The sequence below is a fragment of the Hemitrygon akajei genome, chromosome 12 (genome assembly GCF_048418815.1).
Source record: "Hemitrygon akajei chromosome 12, sHemAka1.3, whole genome shotgun sequence".
NCBI classification, from domain to species: Eukaryota; Metazoa; Chordata; class Chondrichthyes; order Myliobatiformes; family Dasyatidae; genus Hemitrygon; species Hemitrygon akajei.
Genome location: NC_133135.1, coordinates 63,243,283 through 63,269,531, shown reverse-complemented (window position 1 = coordinate 63,269,531; position 26,249 = coordinate 63,243,283). Strand labels below are relative to the sequence as shown.

Below are 26,249 nucleotides of genomic sequence, written 5' to 3'. Positions count from 1 at the left end.
CACAGAAGGAGAAGAGAGGAAGAGACAAAGGAGCTGAGAAATGCACGTCTCCAGGATCAGAGACAAAGAACAAACAGCAGAAGAGATGGCGCATGAAAGGACTACACATCTCCAGAATGACAATGAGAGGCACAAGGGTGGCAGATCAACCAGAGATGTTGCCATCAGAAGTATCCTTTGTTAAACAAGGAGGAGCTATATTTGCCTTGCTACGCATCTTTCTTCTTCAATAAACTGTTTTTTCTTCTTTAATTTCCAAAGCAAAGCAATACTAATAGTATTCAGGAAAATTTAATGTTCATTCTGGTCACATCAGACTGCACTACTTTTCTCTCAAAGGGTGCCCCAACGGGTCACCCCGCTGTCTAGTATTCTTTAAATGGGAGAATTTTTTTTCCCTGTCCACCTTCCTGCATTCAATTCTCCCATTTTTATTTATTACCTTTCCTTCTGATATGTAGTTAATCACCTAATATAAGCAGTTTATTTCCAAGTTAAGTATGTATAATTTTATGGTGTGGATGAAGTTAAAGTATGTGGCTTCTTGACAGTAAACATTGCATTTATTTTACAATAGACAATAGGTGCAGAAGTAGACCATTCGGCCCTTCAAGCCTGCACTGCCATTCTGAGATCATGGCTGATCATCTACTATCAATACCCGGTTCCTGCCTTGTCCCCATATCCCTTGATTCCCCTATCCATAAGATACCTATCTAGCTCCTTTTTGAAAGCATCCAGAGAATTGGCCTCCACTACCTTCTGAGGTAGTGCATTCCACACCCCCACAACTCTCTGGGAGAAACTCTGTCCTAAATGACCTACCCCTTATTCTTAAACCATGCCCTCTGGTACTGGACTCTCCCAGCATCTGGAACATATTTCCTGTCTCTATCTAGTCCAATCCCTTAATAATCTTATATGTTGCAATCAGATCCCCTCTCAATCTCCTTAATTCCAGCGTGTACAAGCCCAGTCTCTCTAACCTCTCTGCATAAGACAGTCCGGACATCCCAGGAATTAACCTCGTGAATCTATGCTGCACTTCCTCTATAGCCAGGATGTCCTTCCTTAACCCTGGAGACCAGAACTGTACACAATACTCCAGGTGTGGTCTCACCAGGGCCCTGTACAAATGCAAGAGGATTTCCTTGCTCTTGTACTCAATTCCCTTTGTAATAAAGGCCAACATTCCATTAGCCTTCTTCACTGCCTGCTGCACTTGCTCATTCACCTTCAGTGACTGATGAACAAGGACTCCTAGATCTCTTTGTATTTCTCCCTTACCTAACTTTACACCGTTCAGATAATAATCTGCCTTCCTGTTCTTACTCCCAGAGTGGATAACCTCACACGTATTCACATTAAACGTCATCTGCCAAGTATCTGCCCACTCACCCAGCCTATCCAAGTCACCCTGAATTCTCCTAACATCCTCATCACATGTCACACTGCCACCCAGCTTAGTATCATCAGCAAATTTGCTGACGTTATTCTCAATGCCTTCATCTAAATTGTTGATGTAAATCATAAACAGCTGTGGTCCCAATACTGAGCCCTGTGGCACCCCACTAGTCACCACCTGCCATTCCGAGAAACACCCATTCACTGCTACCCTTTGCTTTCTATCTGCCAACCAGTTTTCTATCCATGTCAATGCCTTCCCCCTGATGCCCTGAGCTTTGATTTTACCCACCAATCTCCTATGTGGGACCTTATCAAATGCCTTCTGAAAATCGAGGTACACTACATCCACTGGCTCTCCCTTGTCTAACTTCCTGGTTACATCCTCGAAAAGGACGTTTTGATAGAAATCAAAACATTACTCTGTCACTGTTTTCCCACAATTTTTAGATTCAAGGGCAGAATATACGGAACAGATCTCTGAAACCTATCCAGCCACACAAGCTTGTGTTGCAAATTAATTTTTGGCACTTTAGAGGATTCTAATTGCGTAAATGGAATCCTCAGTAATTTGTCAGCGGCTATAACATTTCCTGAAGCCAACATACATGACTGATATTTTGAATAATGATAATTTAACAAATGCAATAAAACTACTGTGCATTAAATATACTGGCAGGAATAATACCAATGGTATCAATCCAATAATTATTTAAAGGTTCAAAGGTTAATTTCAAAGATTCAAAACTCTTTCTTCAAAACTCTGGCCCAGAGCAGATCAATGGAATAGCAATTAATAAAATAAGTAGTTTTAATTTATCTTCCATTTTTTTCTTCACATTACTTTATTATTCCCTTGTGCCATAATCCCATATTTTTTATGCTAATAAACTATTTTTTTTTGTTCTGTTCTCCCTTGCTCTCCTTTTTAGAAACATAGAAAATAGGTGCAGGAGTAGGCCATTCGGCCCTTCGAGCCTGCATCACCATTCAGTATGATCATGGCTGATCATCCAACTCAGAACCCTGTACCTGCTTTCTCTCCATACCCCCTGATCCCTTTAGCCACAAGGGCCATATCTAACTTCCTCTTAAATATAGCCAATGAACCGGCCTCAACTGTTTCCTGTGGCAGAGAATTCCACAGATTCACCACTCTCTGTGTGAAGAAGTTTTTCTTCATCTCGGTCCTGAAAGGCTTCCCCTTTATCCTTAAACTGTGACCCCTCGTTCTGGGCTACCCCAACATCAGAAACAATCTTCCTGCATCTAGCCTGTCCAATCCCTTTAGAATTTTATACGTTTCAATAAGATCCTCCCTCAATCTTCTAAATTCCAGTGAGTATAAGCCTAGTCGATCCAGTCTTTCTTCGTATGAAGGTCCGCCCATCCCAGGAATCAATCTGGTGAACCTTCTCTGTACTCCCTCTATGGCAAGAATGTCTTTCCTCAGATTAGGGGACCAAAACTGCACACAATGTTCTAGGTGTGGTCTCACCAAGGCCTTGTACAACTGCAGTAGAACCTCCCTGCTCCTGTACTCAAATCCTTTTACTATGAATGCCAACATACCATTTGCCTTTTTTGCCGCCTGCTGTACCTGCATGCCCACTTTCAATGACTGGTGTACAATGACACCCAGGTCTCGTTGCACCTCCCCTTTTCCTAATCGGCCACCGTTCAGATAATAATCTGCTTTCCTGTTCTTGCAACCAAAGTGGATAACCTCACATTTATCCACATTAAATTGCATCTGCCATGAATTTGCCCACTCACCTAACCTATCCAAGTCACCCTGCATCCTCTTTGCATCCTCCTCACAGCCTACACCGCCACCCAGCTTTGTAACATCCGCAAACTTGGAGATGCTGCATTTAATTCCCTCATCTAAATCATTAATATACATTGTAAACAACTGGGGTCCCAGCACTGAGCCTTGTGGTACCCCACTAGTCACTGCCTGCCATTCTGAAAAGGTCCCGTTTACTCCCACTCTTTGCTTCCTGTCTGCCAACCAATTCTCTATCCACATCAATACCATACCCCAATACCGTGTGCTTTAAGTTTGCACGCTAATCTCCTGTGTGGGACCTTGTCATAAGCCTTTTGAAAATCTAAATATACCACATCCACTCTCCCCTATCCACTCTACTAGTTACATCTTCAAAAAATTCTATAAGATTCGTCAGACATGATTTTCCTTTCACAAATCCATGCTGACTTTGTCCGATGATTTCACCTCTTTCCAAATGTGCTGTTATCACATCTTTGATAACCGACTCTAGCATTTTCCCTACCACCGATGTCAGACTAACCGGTCTATAATTCCCCGGTTTCTCTCTCCCTCCTTTTTTAAAAAGTGGGGTTACATTAGCCACCCTCCAATCCTCAGGAACTAATCCAGCATCTAAGGAGTTTTGAAAAATTATCACTAATGCACCCACTACTTCTTGGGCTACTTCCTTAAGCACTCTGGGATGCAGACCATCTGGCCCTGGGGATTTATCTGCCTTTAATCCCTTCAATTTACCTAACACCACTTCCCTACTAACATGTATTTCCCTCAATTCCTCCATCTCACTAGACCCTCGGTCCCTTACTATTTCCAGAAGATTATTTATGTCCTCCTTAGTGAAGACAGAACCAAAGTAGTTATTCAATTGGTCTGCTATGTCTTTGTTCCCTATGATCAATTCACCTGTTTCTGACTGTAAAGGATCTACATTTGTCTTTACTAATCTTTTTCTTCTCACGTATCTATAAAAGCTTTTACAGTCAGTTTTTATGTTCCCTGCCAGCTTTCTCTCATAATCTTTTTTCCCTTTCCTAATTAAGCCCTTTGTCCTCCTCTGCTGGTCTCTGAATTTCTCCCAATCCTCAGGTGTGCTGCTTTTTTTTGCTAATTTATATGTTTCTTCTTTGGACTTGATACTATCCCTAATTTCCCTTGTCAGCCACGGGTGCACTACCTTCCCTGGTTTATTCTTTTGCCAAACTGGGATGAACACTTGTTGTAGTTCATCCATGCGATCTATAAATGCTTGCCATTGCATATCCACTGTTTTTCGCATCATAGAACTTGTTTATCTTTAGCTTATTGCAGTTCTGAGTTCACTGATCAGGAATCAAAGCTGTTTATCTATATAAATTAATAGCATTTACTGCACTACCTGTCCTTTTAATAAGGAGTCTAATATTGACTTTACTAGTCAATATTTCAATAACTTTCAGTTCTTTGGCCTAGATCGCCAATAACACTTCCAACCTCCTTCAGGAATGCCTTTCTGTTTCTTTCTGCACAAGTAGTTCCCCTTCAACACTACATCCTCCATCAGGTGGAACTGGTTCCTGCCCTCAACAATTTCTCTTTCAGCTACTCCAACTTTCTCCAAGCCAAAGACGTCACCATGGTCACCTGCATGGGCCCTAGCTATGCCTGTTTTTTTTCTTGGCTGCGTGGAACAATGCACATTCTAAGTGTACATTGCTATGTATTGGCGCTTGGCCAAGTGGTTAAGGCATTTGTCTAGTGATCTGAAGGTCGCTAGTTTTAGCCTTGAGCAAGGCACTTAACCACACATTGCTCTGCAACGACACCAGTGCCAAGCTGTATGGGTCCTAATGCCCTTCTCTTGGACAACATCGGTGGCGTAGAGAGGGGAGACTTGCAGCTTGGGCATTTAAAAAAAAACCTTGCCCAGGCCTGCGCTCTGGAGCCTATCGAGTTAGTCTATCGAGACCTACACACACTCTTCTCCTTACGTGCCCATCACCACCCTTTGCTTCCTGTCTTTCCCTTTCTTTCACAATCCACTTTCCCTCTACCACTTATTCCTCCCAGCTTCTTACTTCATCCCCCATCCCCACTGACCCTTCTTCCCCCTTACCCAGTCTCAGCCAACACCTGTCTGTTCGTACTCCCTCCCCTCCCCCCACCACCTTCTTCCTCCTTCCTTTCCAGTCCTGAGAAAGGGTCTTGACCTGAAACGTCAGCTTTTTATTTTCCTCCATAAATGCTGCCTGACCTGCTGTGTTCTTCTAGCGTTTTGTCTGTGCTGATCATTAGCGAGCTAGTGTTACTCTGTGAGGGTGGAACTTACCTGTTCTGTTGCTCAGGTATACTGAGGTGCTGCCTGATGGCACTGCTATTTTATAGAATTTGGTGTCATGCAATGAATACACTTGTAGCTTGCAAACAATAACTGTAGAGCGGATAATCCTTGATGAAAATGGGTAAGTAAAAAAGAATGCAAACAATTTTTACCCCACAGAAAATCAATAACATTGCATTTCAATTGAAATATAATCTACCTCTATTTTTATTATGACCTTGCTGATTTCAAAAGCCTAAGAGAGGATGCAATGAAAGTAGAGTGGGAGCAGATGTTTGTGGGTAAAGCACATATTTTGTTAAGGATAGAAGGCAAAGATATTATGATTAGGGAACCTTGGATGAACAAAGAGGTTTGGGGGAGGAGGGATGGAAGGACATATATATTCAACTAGAATAGACTGTTAAGGAATATTGAGGGTATAGAAGATAATTTAAAAGAAATCAGGAAGGCAGAGAGGGACCATGAGCTAATTCTTAACAATTAAGATTAAGAATAATCCCTAGACATTCTATCAGTATATCAGGAGCAAACAGGTAGCCAGGGAAAAAGTGTTCCCTTTAGGAACATAAGGGTTTCAATGGGGCCTCTCTTAAGTACTATGTGTAATGCCAGTGGACTTGGGTAGGATATTCACTAAGGAGAAAGATTTGAAAGATATTGAGTTCATGGAGCTTTAGCTGCTAGGTGATGCAGTTTGGGAAGTCGTATATGGTTAGGACATGTACAGTAAATGGTAGGGTGCAAAGGAATGATGATCAGAGGGAACTTGGGGTTCCTTGAGAGTGAATCTAGGTGATAGGGTGGTGAAGAAGACATACATTGATAGGTCAGGGTATGGAATACAAAGGTTTGGGGTGTTATTTTACAAGTTTACAGAACATTGGTTAGATTGCACTTGAGAGTATTATGTACAGTTCTGGTCACTACACTACAGAATTGCATTTAATGGAGAAGGACTGCAGAGGCACTTCACCAAGATGTTGCCTGGATTAGAGGACTGTAGTTATGGGGAGAGATTGGATAGGCTGGGTTTTTTTTCTCTGAAGCAAAGTAGTTTGAGGGAGCTTATAAGAGATGTTGGGTAGAAATTCAGGGGTACCAAGAACAAGGGCATAGTTTTAAGGTGAGAGGCAGTTTTAAAGGGAATTTGAGGGAAAAAATTTCTTTTTGTTACAGAGAGTGGTTATAATTGGGAACTTGCTGCCAGGGAAGATGATGGTATCAAACACAATTGCTACATTTAACAGCCATTTAGACAGGTACTTGAATTGGCGAAACATATAACAATATGAGCCTAACGTGGACAAATGGGATTAGTGTAATTTGGCAAAAAGTTTGGCATGAATGTGTGGGCTGAACAGCCTGTTTGTGTAGTGTACAACACTATGGCTCTGACTTTTTCTCAAATCTGCCTGGGATTTATCTGCATAATTTTCTCCAGCTCAATATTGTGCTAATTGTGTGGCTCATTCTGGACTGCTGAGTAACACTGAATTGAATTGCTGTACCATTGACACCCATGTGTTTTGGTATCATACCATTATGGAAATACTTCCTCGCCCCGTGGCCCAAACTCTCCCTTTTTAAGATGCTCCTTAAAATCAAGTGTTAGTCATATTCACCAATGTCATCTTCTCTGACTTGGTGTAATTTTTGATTTTTTATTCTTGATTACTTTGCTGTAAAGCATTGTAGAACTTCTTTTGTATTATGTGGTTGGCGAGTACTATCGATCTTGTGTGATGCTATGTCATTCAAGATGAAGAGTTTAATATTGTTGAATTGATGTTAATTGTCCCAATACAGCTGTTCATTTAGAATTCTTGAATTAATGTTTCTGTATCTGAATGCTTGAGGAGAGTGGCCTTTACAGGGAGATGTGAGGGATTCGAAAGGTGGTTAGTCAGTTTTTTTAATGTAAGATAATTTCAGTGATTTTTGTATTCTGTTTTGTTTTCTAATCTTACAGGGAAATGATACAGAGAGAATATTGTAAACGTCATTTTAGGGAGGCAAGGAATTTGGAACTTTGTCCCATGAACTGGATTTGCAATAATTACTCAAATGTAATTATTGTACTTTAATGTGCTTTATTATACTTTAATACTGTACTTTAATGTATTTGATCATTTACATCTTACTAGAAAGGAGCTGATATCAAGCATTCATTGTTAGCGATACCGAATGTCAAAAATGTCAAATAGTCTTATATCAGTAACGTGAGAATTCAGTTCATTGAAGATGAGTTGTTGTGAGGAAGTAAGGATAAGATTAGTTCTAAAATTAGTCATTAGTTTAGAAATATGGAAGGTCATTCAACCTCTTCAGCTTTGCCATTGTCACTACATTCCAAAATCTGTGTAAACAATTTTATAAAACAGATGTGCCTTACCGCCCGGAAATTTATTGCATAAGTTTTAAGTTTCATATAACTATTAGGTCATGACGCCCTCTGAATGGCTATTGTTACCAGTTGGCAATTTCTCAACTGTGTGACAAGGATATCTAACTCAGACACAAAAGAGGTGAGGATACCCACTGGAGTGGCTTGTGCCATCCCCATCTGACTTGTCCAGGTTTGGGAAATCCAATTTCAAATAATAGATAGAGATATATGGAAGCAGGTCCTTTATCCCATCTGGTCCATGCTGGCCAAGATGCCAGATTGATCTTATTTGTATGCATTTAGCCCATGATCTTTAAAGCCTTCCTTATCTATGCATTTGTCCAAATATCTTTTCAAAGTTGATATTGTACCTGCTTCAACCACTTCCTCCAACAACTCTTTCCATCCACTTGCCACTCTCAATGTGTAAAAACAAAAATGATCCCTCAAGATCCTAATAAACCTATATTCTTTAGCTTTGATTTCCAATCCTGGGGAGAAAAGATTGAGCATGCTCCCCACCCCCCCATCTCTGCAAGTCGTTATACCTCTGCAAGATCTCTGAACTCTCAACATCTCCTTTGGCAACTGGATCCTTGACTTACTGCAGTCGCTAAGGCTAGGTAGCGATACTTGTGGCGCAATTATTATCAATGCTACAAGGCTGTATCCTCCTCTTCCTACATTCATGCCTGTGTGGCCATATTTTTTCTTTACTTCATCTATAAGTTTGTAGATAATTCCAGCATCATTGGCCATATCTTGAATAGCAACGTGTCAAAGTACAGGTTGGTGATAGAGAGCCTGGTGACATGAGCTAATGATTGAGCTTTTCATTGATCCCTTTCACCAATCAATGTCCCGGCTCTTTACTTCACTCCCATCCCCTCCCCCCGTTTCACCTACCACCTTATATTTTTTCCTCTCCTTTCTCTAGCTTCTTGCTCTAGTCTTCTTATCTTCCTTTCCAGTCCTGATGAAGGATCTCGGCCCAAAACTTGGACTCTTTACTCTTTCCATAGATCCTGCCTGGTCTGCTGAGTTCCTCCAGCATTTTGTGTGTGTTGCTTCAAGTTACTAGGAGTGAATATTGCCTTTAGCCTGTCCTGGTACAACCATGTCAACTCCAGGACAAAGAAAGCTCACCAGTCCCTCTGCTCCCCTAGGAAGCTAAATAACTATTTACTGATGCACAATAGATAATGTTCTGTTGGGTGGACAACTACCAGGGGAAAGCGGCAGTGACGAGGGCTCCAGCACTGAGTCTGGCTTTTTGGCTCAAAATGGGAGGGGTGGGGGGAAGAAGGGAGAATGGTGATAATAGGGAATTCATTAGTTAAGGAAACAGCCAGATTCTGTGAGCATGAAAGAGACTCCAGGATGTTATGTTGCCTCCCTTGTGTCATGGTCAAGGACTTCTTAGATTGGGTCGACACCAGACTGAATAGTGTTGGTGCCGAGACACAACCATATTTGACACCACTTGAGACAGGAAAGGGTTCAGGTGTCTCACCATTGTCCTGAACTCTTGCCTGCATGCCATCATGCAATTGCATCATGATGATGAATGGGTGTCCATATTTCACTATGATCTTCAGCAGATCCTCTCTGCTAACAGTGTCAAAGGCCTTAGTCAGATCACTTAGCAAGAGAACAGTCAGTGTACTGTTCTTGACATTTCCCTTTCAGCAAATACCATGTCTTTAGTGCCACTGTCTTTCTGGAATCCACACTGACTATCTAGTAGGAATCCTCAATCAAGGTGTGATGTGAGAATGTTGAGAAGAAGCCTGGCAAAGATCTTGCCTGTGATAGCCAGCAAGGATATTCCTTGATAATTGTCGCAGGACTGTTGATTGCCTTTGGATGATGGATGGATCTTTAAATTCCTGTGAAATTGTCTCTTGCTGCCACACGAGTTGGAAGAGCTGATGGAGCTTTTCTGTTAGCACTGCACCACCTTCTAGGCCTCAGCTGGTATTGTGTCTAATCCAGGCTCTTTGCCATTGGAGAGCTGATGTATCACTTTCTGAGCCTTGGCTAGGGGTGGTGGGACGTACAGTGCTTCATTTTCAGGTAACTGAGCAGGTGATCAGTGACAGTCACTTACAGTCAAAGGATGAGTCAGAACACTGGTAAAGTGGTCAGCTCACCGATGTAGAATTTTCTCTTTGTCCATGATCAGTGCGTTCCAGTCAGCACTAAGAAGAAGGGACAATCTTAATGGTGTGGGGCCATAGACTTCTTTTAGTGCAGCACTGAAGTTCTTTAAATCATACCTATGTGCATACACCTGGATCTCGTCAGCTTTATTGCTCAGCCAGGAATCCTGCATCAGGCACAGTTTACACTCTACAGTCCTTCGTTTGTTGAAGGCATTCGTCTTTGAGATGGATTTGAGGAAAGCTTTGTGAAGATGATGTTTCTCATCCAGCAGTTGTTTGATGTCAACACAGTTTTCATCAAAACCGTCCTTGTGCTTTCTGGTAGCATGCCCCATGATCTCTGTAGCAGTGTTGTAGATCAGCTCTCAAAGGGTTGAATTGACCAAGCAGATTCTACGTTCTGGTTGGTCCAGAGGGGTGGAGTTCAAGTGGTCTGCCAGAGTGTCATCAAAAGACTTCTTAATGCTGCTGCTTTTCAGCTTGAAGACATTCAGCCGCCTTAGGTGTTTCTTTCCTTGTGGGGAAACTCTCTTGGGTTGGATGTGGATGTTCAGTTTAGAAACTGAGTTGGTGGTCTGTTCAGCATTCAGCACCTTAGATTTTGTCACCCTTACATCCTGCCTGTCTCTCTTCCTGACAATAATGTCAATTAGATGCCAGTGCTAGAGCATGGATGCATCCATGAAGTTCTGTTACAGCTGGGAAGATGGAAGACAGCATTGGTGATCAACAATTCATGTTTGGCACGTGTCTGGAGTAGTAGAAGACCATTGCTGTTGCAGCGGCCAACACTGTAATTCCCATAATGATATGGAACACGCATAGCATCTATAGGAAGTTATACTTCAGGAAGGCAGCATGTATCATGAAGTTATCAAGGATCCCCACTATCGAGATCATGGCTTCTACACACTACTACAATCAGACAAGAGGTATGGAAGCTGGAATCCCACTCCACTATGTTCAGGAACATCTACCTTCCTACAGCCATCAGGCTCTGGAGCTGACCTGTACAGCCATAATCCTGTGTCAGCAGTGGAACACTATGGGCCTCTTGCACCACTATGGGCTTGTCTCCTGCTGTGACTTTTTGCACCATTGTATTGTAAAGTTTTGTTTTTTTGTGCTGCCTTATGTAATTTATATATCATGTGTAATTTATGCTCCATGTGTTGCCTGTGATGCTATTTAAGCAAGTTTTTTGTTATACCTGCGGCTCATACTACCTATGCAGATGACAATACACTCAACTTGGTTCTGAGATTATTATTATGAAACTGTGGCCTGTGAGGAGAATGCAGAGATGTTTCAGGATAGAAAGGCTCTCTGAATGGGCAAGCACTGTGTATTCTGAAGTGATCCACTGATGATTTTCTCAGATGATGTTTTCAAAATGAGATATTGAGAAGTGCAGAGAGAAATGATTCATTGAAAGTTAATGTGCAGATCAAGCAGGCATTCAGGAAAGATAAAGGCATACAATATAATTCATTGCAAGTGGATTAAGGTACAAGATTAAGATTGGTGATGGTAATTGTATAGGGTATGGTGAGACTACGTCTGAAAATTTCATCGAAGCATATAACATTTTTAAAGGGCTTGACAGTGGCGTCAGCAAACAACGCTAACACAGGCAACATTCTAAAAATGGTCCATGAAACTGCTTTTTTCCTCCTTTACGTCTTTTTCTTTCAAATGTGGCTCTGCTACTGTTGAAGCTTGTGATCTACGGTTTGATGATGTGTTTTCGGGTCAATTGTGCCATCTGGCACTTTGCTGTCTCTGAGAGCATTCCGGGAGGCAGGCTCCATTTCTCACTGATCTCACCAGTTTAAAGCAGTGAGGAAGATTGAAAACATTGAGGCATGCACAGAAGACAAGCAAGCGCTCAGTGCTGTCTCTTGCTTGCTGCTGCCTGAGAAGGTGTCTCTCTTTCTCCATCGATGCTGTCAGAAGATGGTGCCGGAGGAAGGTTTAATCAATGTGTTTTGTGGATTTGACTGTAATTCACCTTATAATGTGTTTCTCGGGGCTTTGTATTGAGGCAGCCTGCAGGTAATGAACACTGAGCTGAACTGAACGTGGACTCTTTCATTTGTCTTTATATTCTGTGTTTTTACTTGTTCTTTTTGTTGCTGTTTGCATGATTTGTTTCTTGCACATTGTCGGGGCAGGGAGTTGGATATTTCTCTTTGAACAGGTTCCATGGCTCTCTTTTCTTCATGGCTGTCTGTGGGAAGACAGATTTTTCAGTTTTGTATTGCATACAGAACTTTGATAATAAATGTACTTTGAACCCTTTGAAGGTAGATGCAGGTATAGTGTTTCCCCTAGCTGGAATATCTAGAACAGTCAAAACAAGGAATCAGTCATTGGAACTGTGACGAGTAGAAATTTCTTCACTCAGTGGTTTGTGAATCTTTGGATTTCTGTACTGGAGGGACTGTGGGAGCTCAGTTCCTGTGTGTATATCTCATTGTAGACAGAGATCTACAGATAAAGGGAGTCAAGAATTATGGGGTACGTGTAGGCAAGTGGCACAAAGATAAAAGATCAGCTGATCTCATTGGATGGCTGAGGATGTAGAAGGAACCTACAAGGTGGCCTATACCTGCTCCAACACCTCCTTTTTAAAAAAAAGTATCTGTAAAGAGAATCAGCACTGATAAGTGTGAAATAACAACCACATTCTTCACCTCAGTTTGTTCTCAATAATTTGCAGTAGAAAAATAATAAATTTATTTAGTGAAAATTGGTCTCTAATTTAGAGAGGCAGAAGAAAGCATAAATGTTGTGGTTTGAAAGCTGCAGGAAGGGCTCGTGATGAGAGAGGTTAATATGGCAAGGAATTTGAAGGTGTGGACAAAAGCTTCTAGATTTGATTTGCTGAAGTATAGGATGCTAGTGAAATTTAGTATTGGGACTACACAGGAATTGAGAGCAACATGTTCAGGTTTGGATTTATGGTATATTAAAAAAGAGTTAATCATCAAAAGGTTAGTAAAGTTGTAAATGAGGTTCTCAGACAAATTTTGTGCCATGAAAATTTGTCATAGTAGGAGTTAGAATTATAGAGCCTGGAAGCAGGTCCTTCATCCCAACTGGTCCATGCTGACCAAGATGCCAACTTAACCTCGTCCCTTATACCAGTGTTTGGCCAATAGCCATCTAAGCCTTTCTAAACTAGGTACCAGTCTAATTGTCTTTTAATATACTTCCCAGCATGCTTGATGGATGTTATTTTCAGTTCTACTCTTAGTTCAGCTAATTGATAGATGTTCAGATCGACTCGTGTTAGATAAAGAAGAAATTTCAGTTTTATCAATTCTTGCATAATATAAAAATAGGTTTGAAAGTTGCGCTTTATGACTGCCTACAAAAGATTAAAGTCCAAGGAATGTTGCCAACGATTATCCTTATCAGTATCTGTACAAGTTGGATCTTTTCTAAATGTGTTGCTAAATAAGTAAATAACAATTCAGGAACTGGATATATTTCTACCATGAATTAAAGGATGTTGCTAATATCCATAAATTACAAATTGATCCCATAGGTCAATTTTTTTTAATTAGTCAGACAGCCTTTGTGTACTTAGGTAACTCTACAGTTAACATCTGTAATTTATAAAGGAATTTAATCTTCAATCAAGATTAGGGCTTGAAAATGTTTTTTAAAACTGGAGTGCTTACAATCTGATCTTAGAACAGCAGGAAACTAAAATGCATTTAGTGGTGTAGTTAAATGAAAGTCTCACTGCCTTACTAATTTTTATGACTAACAGTTGATTATGCGGAGAATACTAAGAGTGTTTGGGAAGTAAGGCGAGGACAAAATAAATTCCAGTGTCTCCTTAGATTTGTTAAAGCTGTAACAGAGACACAGCTGAGAGAAGGGGCTGGCAGCTCAATGTTTCAAGACACAGATGACAGGTAGAAGATGAGAGGGGGACAAAACCACAGTGCTTAGAAATTATATTTGGTGGTGGGTTGGGGGGGGGGGGGGGGAGTCATCCAGAGAGGCCAAAAGGGTAAAAATTTGAAGAGAAGGAGATTCAGCACACAAAATGCTTGAGGAACTCAGTGGGTCAAGCAGCATCTATGGAGGGAAATCGTCAGGCGATGTTTCGGGATGACAACATTCACCAGGTCTGGAAAGAAAGAGGGGAGATGGCCAGTATAAAAAGATATGGGGAAGGATGAAGCAAGAGCTAGTGGCTGATAGGTGAATGCAAGTGAGAAGAGAGGGAAAGGCAAGGAGAGTAGGAATGATATAACCAGCTGGAAAATGGCAATTAGAAGTGATGAAGGGCGAGAGTAGGTGACATTTGATAGGAGAGGACAGGGCTGAGAAGAGGAAATGGATTAAAATTCAAAGTAAAATTTATTATCAGAGTACATGCATGTCTGCACATACAGCCCTGAGATTCCTTTTCCTGTGGGCATACTCAGCAAATCTATAGAATGGTAACAGTAAACAGGACCAATGAACAACAAACTGTGCAAATGTAAATATAAATAAAGAGCAATATATAATGAGTATGAAATAAAATTAAATAAAAGAAGCATGAGATAACAAGATTAAAAAGTCCTTAAAGTGAGACCATTGCTAGCAGGAGCACCAGAAATAGAATGAGTGTAGTTGTCCCTATTTGTTCAAGAGCCTGATGGTTGAGAGGCAGTAACTGTTCTTGAACCTGGTAGTGTGAGTCCTGAGGCTCTTGTACCTTCTACCTGATGGCGGCAGCAGCAAGAAAAGAGATAGCCTGGGTGATGAGGATCTTTGATGGACGTGCAGGTGGTGGGCAGATTGAGAGGGTGGCAAAGGGAAAAGGAAGTGTTGATGGGGTTGTTGTGATAAGTGAAAACAAAGGGGGCGGCAGAGATGAGAGGTTAGAGCAATCAATGTTCATACCATCAGGTTGGAGACAACCTAGGTGGAGGGTGAGGAACTCTTCATCTAATTTGTGTCGCGTCTCAGGCTTGGCAGTAGAGGAAGCGATGAACAGATTTGATGGTTGGAATGAAAAGTGTAGTTCAATTTTAATCTTGCAGAAGTTGATTGGGTGGGATTGTTTGCAGTTAAAGAGATGACTGGCAAGTGTGAGGCTTTTGAAAGAGTAATGTCAAGAGTCTAGGAGTGGCACCTTCCTTCTGGGATGAAGGGCAAGGCTGGTGAGTTTAGGGAACTCTGATCAGAGATATTAAGGCTCTGGTCAGGAAAAAGGAGGTTTAGACAATTGGGAACAAGTGAATCCCTCTGGCAACAAAATGTATCACAGAACATAAGCGAGGGCAAAAGATGGACTTGGTTGACAGGGTCAAGGAAAACCACAAGAGATTCTAAAGAGGGAGGCTGAGAAGAGAATAGGTCCTGCTGAAGATCAGCATGGCCTTCTATGTGCGAAGCCATAGGAGATGGGTGAGATGTTACTCAGTGACACCATGGCTCTAAAAGAGCATGTTGGCTATATTGGACGTGGTCACATACCACGGTCAGTTACCAACTTGATGTGATGGTTGTTTATTGTTACGCCTGTGCCCCCTCCTTTTTGAGAATCGCAAGATCGCTATTAAGTCAGGTCAGGAGTCCCAGGAAATGAGAGAGAGACGTTTGAAATGTCCTGGCCCTCAGTGATACAAAGCAACGGGAAGCGGCCATTGTCTCTTGGAGACGGAATTGTGTATTGAGTACTGTGCTTCATGGAAGCCCTCAGGCAATGTGGGCTGGTTGGAGGATGGCATCATTCCACCCTGATTGACATCTGAGACCCCGTGAGTGGGGATAAAAGAGGGTCTGGGGAACGGCCCCTTCAGACACGCACCAGGAGAAACGCTAGAAATCCCGTGACAGCGTTTAATAGCAACAGCCGGTGGAGGGCCCACGTGTGTCCTTTCCCATTGCCCCGGGATTGAGGTCCTACCACGGAAGGCGGCTTAGCTAAGGAAGAGATCACCACCGACGCCATTTCGAAGGATCGACATCATAAAAAGGAAAAACGGGCAAGTTCTAAACCTCTGTCTCTCTCTCCAACCAAAAGCTGCAGCTTGAATGAACTCGAGTGACTTTTATATTTCCATCGGACAATACATTATCCCCTAGACAACGATAGTTATTTCTTATTGATTATTATTATACCCGCACTTTTAGATTTAGTATTGACGACGTATGTTATCTGTATGGTTGCATTGATATTATTTTTGTGTATTTTTATCAATAAATACTGTTAAAAATAGTACCATCAGACTTCAACGGACCTCTCTATCTTTGCTGGTAAGTGACCCAGTTACGGGGTACGTAACATTGTCAACAACAGTTTATGGCCACTCTAACCACAAGGGAGGAATATAATGGATGTATTGAAAATCATGAAATGATCACAGTCATAAATTTAAAATGTGTTTCTTTTAATAACCATCATTTCTCCAGAGCAACTTTTGATGATTTTAAAAAATCTAAGATTTACCCTTCTGTCAAGTTTTGATCATGTTCTTAGAATGTTTTTCTTTACTCATTTCTCTTTCTCAGGTGTAAGTGTAATGGTCATGCCAGTGAATGTATAAAGAACGAATTCAGTAAGATTGTCTGCAACTGCAAACACAATACAATGGGAACGGACTGTGAAACTTGCCAGCCATTTTATAATGACCGACCTTGGCGGAGAGCCACTGCAGAAAACGCTAATGAGTGTCTACGTAAGTACAATAACCTTGAGTAGTTTGTAAAATTTCAGAGTACTTTTAGCAGGATATATATGAACTTGTTCTGTCCCTTTATTGTTGATCAATAGAAATTGCCTCCTGAAATCATTTCACAGATTCCAGGTGAATATGCCACTATATTCATAATAAACTGAACTGAAGGTGAGAGCAATCATATTGTGAAACACATCCAACAGATAAAATAGAACCAAAGTCAAAATTACACTGGGAAATATCAAGGCTGGTCTTCTGACTGACAGTAATAGATATATTAGTTAATGTACATAAGGTAAAGACCAACCTTCCAGCCATTACTCGGCATTTCAAAACAGGAGTTTCTGTGCTATGACACTGCACTGGTTTGAAATTCTAATTCTCCATTTTACTCCTTTTTGCAAATCCGATATCCTCTTCATCTACCCATGCACTTCTTGTTCCACTAATCCTTTAAATTTTGTTTTTATTTATGTTTATAAGAGTCTTTATCTCTGGCATGGACTGCAATTATAGACCTACCCCAGCACCTTCTCACCTGAGCCATTTCAGCACATAGCAGAAAGTCAGCTACATTCATGATTCTGCTTTGGAGACAGGCTAAGGACAGGTGGCCTGATGAACCATGGGGCGCATAGTCATGGACTTCACAGAGGTGTACATTCTTCTGGATTGGGAAGATAGATTATTTTTTTTCAGAAAAATACAGTAAAACACTGATAATCCAAAATCCTTTGGAATTATGGTATCCGCCCAACAGATTTTCTGGATGAATGGATATTATTCATATTGCCCAACACACTTTAATTTCACTTCTTTTCTACATGTTATTTAGTAATATAATACATATTCAAGTGAACCCATGAAGTTTAAAGGGAGTGTAGGAATGGGCCTTGACCAATTTGAAGGGAGAGTGGATAAACTGAATTCTAGAAAGTTTCAGCTTTGCCTGCTCTCTGGATCCTGGCTCTGGCCATAAATCCACCTGAGTTCAAGACGTCTGGTTTTCCTGACTACAACTGCCCATTCTGTCCACAGTCAGTTGGTAGCTCCATGGATAATGAGGGCTTCATGTATTAATGAGTGTCCAGATGGTAAATCATTGGGATTTCCAAACACTTGGATGCCAGATTTTCGGAGTTCTACATATGAAGTTGCATCTTGATCAGAAGAATGAGAAAAGACAATATAGAGGGTACTTGTATGAAGGATACAATAGCCATTCAGGGTTGGGGGAGAGGGGAATGTGCAGTTTGTTGAAAGTGGTAGAAAAGGCTGAGAAAGTGATTAGAGGTGTATGGGATCCTGGGTTTTGTAAAAAGTAGCATAGAGTACTATGAAAATGCTTTAGGTAACACTGATTTGCCATAATTGGAGTATTGTGTCCATTTCTAGACATATTAGGATAGTTAAGGGGCTGCAAAGGATGTGTTTAGAGTGAGGGACTTGTGTCATTAGACTGGAGAAGCTGCTGTTACACTCTTGGAACAGAAGGGCATTTAAAATCTTGAAGGATTTGAACTGAATTGATAGTGTGAAACTGAACCCATTAATGAAATCGTTAAGAACTAGGACAGATAGATTGACTGTGGATGGCAAAAGAAACAGACATAACAAGTCACCTGCTCTGTTGATCTAATACAGACTTTTATCCTCTTCCTGGGTGGCATTTTGAGAGATGCTGTTGAGCAACTTGTGGAGATTATGTAAGTGGTTGTTACTGGGCGTTTATGTGTACCAATATTATTTGCCATTTGTCAATCTAGATTTGCATGTTGACCATGTTTTATGATTAAGGGAACCCATCTGTTTCTGAGGAAATGTAGGTGTACCTAAATCCTCTAACAGGTGTCCCTACTTCCAGCTCCCAATTGCCCAGTTTTGTCCCCTGTCCCTCCTGCTTCCCCTCCCCCCCACACCCTTGACCCAGGCATTTCACCCACTAGTCCTCTCCCCCCCAAAATAAGTTCTAGATCCATCTGCCATTCATCTCTCACTGGTAACCTTTGTATTCCTGTTTATCATCCTCCTAGCTATTTACACATCACCCTCCCCTCTCCGCTACTGGCTCCATCTGCCTTTGTTTTTGTCTGCTTTCATTCACCTGCTTTTTCTATTATCCTTTACCCCTCTTGGGCCCTCTGGCTCCTGTCTCACCAATCCCACTCTCCTCTCTCAGCTGCCTGCCTTCACCTCTACAATGTCGAGCCTAATACAGGGCTTCGATCCAAGAGATTCCTTCCCCACCCCCACCCCACTCCTCAGATGCTGTTTGACCTTCTGAGTTGCTTCAGCAGATTGGTTGTTACTCCAGAAATGTAATGTTCATCTGGACCGAAGCTACAGCCTTCAGCTTTGTGTCTTTTACAAAATGTAAACTGAATGCCAGTGAGAAAATTTCATGTGGCAGGGTTGCTGGCAGCACATTGAGTCACTTTGCTGATAATTGCAAATTGGATATGTTCTGCATTTTGAGCTAGGAACATAACATGAACCATTTTCTGATTTGTCTGATAAGTGCTGAGTTGTATTTGTACTTGGGACAGCTTACCTGGATGCACAACCAGTATTGAAGCTGAAATTTTCAACACAACAGACACTCATTGCTGTCCTCACTATACTCAATTGTTTGCTTAGTTCTTTTGACTAATAGAGTGTAGTACTTGGATGTCTAGCTTAGTAGTCACTGAAGATGAACACAATCACGGAATTACTGCCTCCCATTCATAGTTCATCCACCGCTTTTTGCACCTGAAATTGGCTGAACTGCAGAGCTCTGAGCCAATCTTTTAATGGTGGGATCCCTTCTCACTGTGTTGTATGGTGCCTTTTCTGTTTAGGACAGTGCTTTAGAAGTCTTTTCATTTCAGCTTTGCCAGAATAATACCTGATTATTAGTTACACATAGAATGGCCACTGAGGTGCTCAGTGGTACTCTTCATTGAGCCAGGGTTGTAATTCTGGGTTGGTGTTTGCAGAGTCAAGAATGTACAAGGTTATGAGGTTAAAGGTGTACTGGCAGTCCCTTCATTATGCATACTCATTTGTGACCTGCTAGATTTGTAACTCAACATGGTGTCAGTGCTTTGAAGAGTGCACCCGTTATAGGAACATAAAATACAGAACTGTACATTCCTGGGCAGGCCATTCACATCACCATTTTGTCCCAACCTTGATGCCACTGTAGACTAAATGTCCTGCTCCTGTGTATCATCCATATGCTTCCATTTCAGTCATATTCGTGGGTTAATCTAAAAGCCTCTTAAACTCCACCAAATTGCCTGATTCCATTCCTATCCTTGGTACCAATTCTAGGCACCTACCACTCACTCTCTGTTTTAAAAAAACATAAACTTACCCCTTATGTTGCCTTTAACATCCCCCCCCCCCCCAATAATCTTAAAAGATTGTCCGCTGATATTTGACATATGTAGACTGGGGAAAAATTATGACTGTCTACCTTATCTATGCCTTTCATAATTTAAAAACACCTCTGTCATGTCTGTTCTTAATGCTGACACCCAAGGGAGAACAACTCAAGTTTGTCCAAACTGTCCTTTAGCTCATACTCTTTAGTCCAGGCAGCACCCTGGTGATCCTCTTTGCACCCTTTCCATGGTCTCCACATCCTTCCTTTAATGGAGCCAGCAGAACTGCATACAATACTCCGAGTGTGATCTGACTAAAGTTTTATGAAGCTGCAGCATGACTTCCTTATTCTTATACGCAGTACTCTTACTAATGAATGCAAGCATGCTGTATGCTACCTTTGGTACCTTATCAACTTGTATAGACACTTTCAGTGAACTCTGGACTCGGACCCCAATAGCCTTCTGTAACCCAGTGCTCTTAAGGGGTTTACCTTTGACTGTGTACTTTCTCCTTTCACTTGACCTCCAAAAGTACAACATCTCACCCTTGCCCAGAGTAATTTCCACCTACCACTTCTCTGCACATATCTGTATCTGGTCTATATCATGCTGTGTTTTTCAGTTTTTACACTGTCCACTACTTTGTCAGTTTGGGTGTTGACTGCAGATTTGCTAATCTGCCCATCTACATTTTCATCCAAATAATTGATATACATCAAATAATAGGGATCATTGCTAGCAGAACACCACTTGCACTTCACCCTAGAACCCATGCATCTTAATCTTCTGAATTGACCTACCATAAGGTACCTTATCAAATGCCTTATGTGTCCATGAACATAATGTCCACTGCCTTACCCTCATCAACTCCTTAAGGACATGCAATGTTGTGTCAATCAGTACTGCAGTATCTTCTTCTTTGTGATGGATAGCTGTTTGTTTGATTAGTGTCAAGATCAACCATTGTCAAGAAAAATTTTCCCTTGGTTTTCTTACTGCCTCCTGCAGTCCTTCTTCAGCAATCATATCCTTCAGGAAATGTCCATCTCACTTATTTTTAATGTCCCCTCTCAGAGTACATTATGTTCTGGGTAGCCCCATTATGGCTGTGACAGTCGTTGTTAGAAATCTCTCTAACTTATCATTGGTTGCTGTCAACTTACAGTAGGTTTGGCTTGACATTAAACTTGAATCTGTTCACTTACTTTTGATGTCCTATCCATGTGCATCTAGTTGTCCCCAATCCATGGAAGCTGCAAACTTTTGTTTAGATTACCTCATTAAAATCATGCCTGGTGTTTACTTGTCAAAATGCATAATTAGGAAATTATTGTGGAGGAGTCAAAAATAAATTTGGGTTTGCTGGGCATGAGTCTTTCTGTTAAGTTTCTTGTAATTACCTTTTTAAAAATTTAAGTACAGTAAAGTTGGAAGATCTGGCATCCTCAGAGCTTTGCTGGACTGGCATATTTTCTACCTAATCCTATTAATATCCCAGGTGCAGCATTATTAGATACTTTGCTTCTAAGTAGTATAATAAATCTACCTATGGACCTGATTTAAAATTAAATGGAGTGTAGAAACAGGACTCAAGTGAATTTGAGGGAACTGTAGAAAATGGGGAGCTTATATGAGTTTGAAGGGAGCATGGGAAACAATTAAATAGTAGATTATTGGAGTTTCATTGTGTAACATTTTAGATGAATATTTAAAATGAATGCTGCAAGGTGGTGCTGGAAGTGAAGAAAGGGCAGATCGGAAGATCCCGTCTTGTGTATACTCAGTGGTAGAATCAAGAGAATTTATGGCTCTTTGAGGAGCCATTCAACATATCAGTCATATCCATTTAAGCCAAAAGAGTGTTATTGAGACCATTTATCCAACTGAGCTGGTAACCATAAGGTGATCTAAATATTGCTTTGTTTGGAAGGTTTGAAAAGAAAAACAATTATTCCTTAATGCCTCAAAATACTTTGCTGCCAATAAAACTAATTTTAAATCACTATCACTAAGACCTGAGAGAAAACGTCGTTAGCCATATTCCACAATGTGATGGTTACTTAATAGATTTCAAAATGTTGATAGAGGTAAGCATTTGCCAATGTTTTATAGTAGTAGATTCTGCTGATTAAGTTGTATTATAATTTCTGCTCTTTGCAGCTTGTAATTGTCATGGCAAATCTGCGGAATGCTACTTTGATGCTGAGCTTTACCGAGCCACAGGACATGGAGGTCGCTGCCGCAACTGTATTGACAACACAGACGGTCCTAATTGTGAGAGGTGCAGAGACAATTTCTACCGCCAGGGTCCAGAAGCTCCATGTTTACCTTGCAATTGCAACCCTGTTGGCAAGTATAAAGCTGTTCCATTTTTTTTTACAAAAGTATACATTTTGGTCAACTTTGCAAAATTTTGCTGCTCTTATAATGCACTTCTGATTATTTAGAACTTTTGATTACAATTAATTGTTTCATTGAGCAAGAAAAATAAATTAACAAATTGATGTAGATATCATAATTATTCCTTTGAAATTGTTAGGATGATTTAGGTTCACTGGTGTTTACATGCACCTCTGTATTAATAATTTTCTTAGACAATATATTATTAAACTTGTGTAACTTGGTATGGATACTGCAATTTCCTGTTTACCACAACTCTCAGACTTGTGCTAAGTCCCTTGCATAAATGTAATTTCAATCACTTTGGCTTTAACCAAGCATTCAAAAGAGGCTTTTGGCTTTAAGTTCTCTTACATAACACCAATGTCACTATCCCACCACTCACCTCTTGAGCAACAGTCAATTTGCTGGAGGAACTCAGGGGGCTGAGCAGCAGCTGTGGGGCTGGAGTGGGGGTGGAGGGGAGGGAAGGAGTGGATTCAGTCAGATTTATTATCACTGACCTGCATGATGTGAAATCTGTTATTTTGGTGCAGCAGTACAGTGCAAAGATACAAAATCACTGTATATTAAATAAGTTAATAAATCATGCAAGAATAAAAGGAATGATGAGGTAGTATTCAGGAATTTGATGGTCGAGGGGTAGAAACTATTTCTGTATTTTTGAGTATGGGTCATTAGGCTCCTGAACCACCTCGATGCTAGGAACAAGAAGAGGGCATGGCCTGGATGGTGAATGTTCTTAGCAATGGGTGCTGCCTTCTTGAGGCTCACCTTCTGGATATGTTCTTAATGGTGTAAGGAGTTGTGCTCATGATGGAGCAGGTTAAGTCTACAAATCTCTGCAGCCTGTTGTGATCCTGTGCATTGGAGCCTCCACGCCAAGCTGAGACGAAACCAATCATTTTGGATCGGAACTCTGAAATCCAAATGCAGGCCTTCAACTTGAAACGCTTGACAGTTTCACCCCCCCCCCCCCCCCCCCCCCCGGGATGGTGCTTGCCCCGTTGAGTTTCTCTAGCTGAATGTTGCTCTGGGTTCCAGGATCTGCAGTCTCTTGTGTCTCCATGGGTTACAATACGCTGCAGTGATTGAGATTGCCTGTGGAAAGGCCTAATCTTTGTAGATTGTCAGCACCTCATCCAGTTTGGACTGTGCATGATAAAATTTTGCTGCCTGGGGGAAAACCATAACTGATTGCCACTATAAACCCTCCCCCCATCTGATAGTCCTTCTGTGCACTACTGCCCTTCTGACCTGTTATTCTCAACAAACCCAAGTACATACCTTCATTGTAATGCAAATCACTCAGATTATCCAGAGTAAATTGTAGTTGTATCAAGTTGATGTAGCAAGTGATGATGAAGTGGACATAGAAGTTGGGGTAATTTGTTTTGCTGTTCAACCCTTTCCACCATGCTGTGAGAAGATGATTGGCTGATACCTCAGCTCTATCTTAAACTGTAAATACTCCTGGCTAGCAACTTGTTTTGATTTTGGATCTTAAATTATTAAATTATTTAAATTTTTAGACAAGCCAAAGTCAAATTGCTAGCATTCATTCCTCAGGAATCACCATTATATGTGTGCTCTCACGCAGTAATATACTATATTTTTAGTGTTACTATATAATTTATTTTTAACTGTCTCTTAACATTTGTCAGCTTTATTTCAGGTTTATTTCAGTTTTGTGGGTGGCATTTGTTTCCCCCTAGCTATGGCCAAATTTAGTTCAAATGTAGTGGGGGGGAGCCCATAGATCTATTTAAATTGTTACTAGAGCTGCTCATATATTTTGTTGCAGTTTTGAGAAAAGTTGATTGACATTTTTGAAAAAAAAAACTGTCATAAAAATGTTTCTTGACTTTACCTTGTCATCATAATATCCACTCATTTTTTTCAGATCTAGATTTAGACTCGTTTGCATCAGCAGCTCTATGTTGTTTTAGAATGCAGTTAATTTTTTTTTTGCATCTGGCATTTTCGTTTTGTTCACTTTCCTGTCCTTTCAGAAATCAGGGGTTCTGTTTGTTATCCATTTTTTCCCCTCTTTTTCTGTACACTTTGGCTTTGAAAATAGTTCGCCTTACATTTGGGGAACTAGTATTTGCTTCTGTTTGCTTTCAAGGTTCCATTAGTACCCATTGTGATATCTATGGTCGGTGTAGCTGTAAACCAGGAGTGATGGGAGATAAATGTGATCACTGCCAGCCTGGCTACCACTCACTAACTGAAGCAGGATGCAGGTAATGGGTGTTAGTTTACCTTTATTTGCTGATGTGAAGGTGGCTCATTTAAATAATGTATAATGACAAATATTTATTATTGTCATAGGCAAATAGTTTCACACTAATATTAAAACATGTACTGCATTTGAGAATTGTTCCCCTCTTCCAGCAATCCTCCATCAAGTTTTAATGGAGCCATGGAGTTGTACAGAACAGAAATGGAGCTTTTGACCCCTGCGTTTATGCCAAACTTGATGCTTATCTGCAATCATCCCATTTCTCTGCAATAGATTTGTTTCCTTCTCTGCTTACATGGCTCTTAAATACACTGATTAAATTTGATTCCATACCTCTGCTATCAACAAGTTCCAGATATTAACTATTCTCGATGTCTTTAAAAGAAACTTTCCCCTCAAACCCACTTTAAAGCTCTTTCCTTTTACTTTAAATCTATGCCACTCTGATTTTGGAACCTCAATCATGCATGGAAAAAAGATTCTGACTCTACCTATGCCCCTCATAACTTTATATATAGTATCTCTCAGTCACCTTCACTCCAGAGAGGAACATCCAGCTCCAAATCTCTGCCTATAACTGAAGTTGTCCCATGTAGGTAACATCCTAATCCGCACTCTGCAGTACAACCACATCCTTCCTTTTGTGTGGTGATCAGAACTGCACACAGTATTTCAAGTGTGGTCTAACCACTGCTTTGTCATCCTAACTTTTATGTTTCATGCCTTGACCAATGAAGGATGCATGCCATATGCTATGTTCACCATCCTATCTATGCTGTTGCCACTTTTCCAATTGTAAATTCTGTCCCTAGGATTCTCTTCAATAAATTCCCTACCACTGATGTTGGGCACACTGATCTATAGTTACCCTTCTGCCCTTTTTAAATAAAAGAACTATTTTAGTCATCCTCAACTCTTCTGGCACTTCACCTGTGGCTCAACAAAGACGGTAAAATCTCTGTCAGGGTCCCAACTAACTCCTCCCTTGCTTCCAAAAGCAACCTGAGCCTGATCTCATTGAGCCCTAGAGAACTTCAGCTCTTATGTGTTGCATACCATCCAATATCTTTTCCTCCTTAGTGCTGATTTTCCATATTCTCCAGTGACGCATTTGAAAGTTGTATATCACACAACATTTGAAACTTGTGCTTCCTGAAATTGTCAGTCCTGCTATTTGCATACTATGTTTCTGTACTTGTAAAAATATCATAATTCCACTTACTTATGTGTGAGACTCTTTACATTAAAGTAAGTGCATTGAACCTGTCAGCTTTCCCATGCTCCCCAACTTGCTTCTGTCTACCCTGCTCCTGCACCTATCTTCTATTGGCCACAAAGCCATCAATTCTTGTCATCCAGATCATTAACATATAATGTGAAAAGTAGCAGACCCGACAGCGACCCCTGCGGAACACCACTATTCAGAAGGCCTTTGCCATGGTGGTGCACACAAGGTTTAGCAGCCTCGTGT

At 40.9% G+C, this 26,249-nt stretch overlaps 1 protein-coding gene across 1 annotated transcript in view; it reads left to right on the top strand.

The window, feature by feature from the left end:
- lamc1 (laminin, gamma 1) overlaps positions 1-26,249 on the top strand; it is a 243,335-nt gene that overhangs the window by 150,651 nt on the left and 66,435 nt on the right. The window contains exons 4-6 of the mRNA XM_073063281.1: positions 16,596-16,762; positions 22,294-22,482; positions 24,662-24,779. Coding sequence (XP_072919382.1) covers positions 16,596-16,762; positions 22,294-22,482; positions 24,662-24,779 — 474 coding nt within the window. The remainder of the gene's footprint in view (positions 1-16,595; positions 16,763-22,293; positions 22,483-24,661; positions 24,780-26,249) is intronic.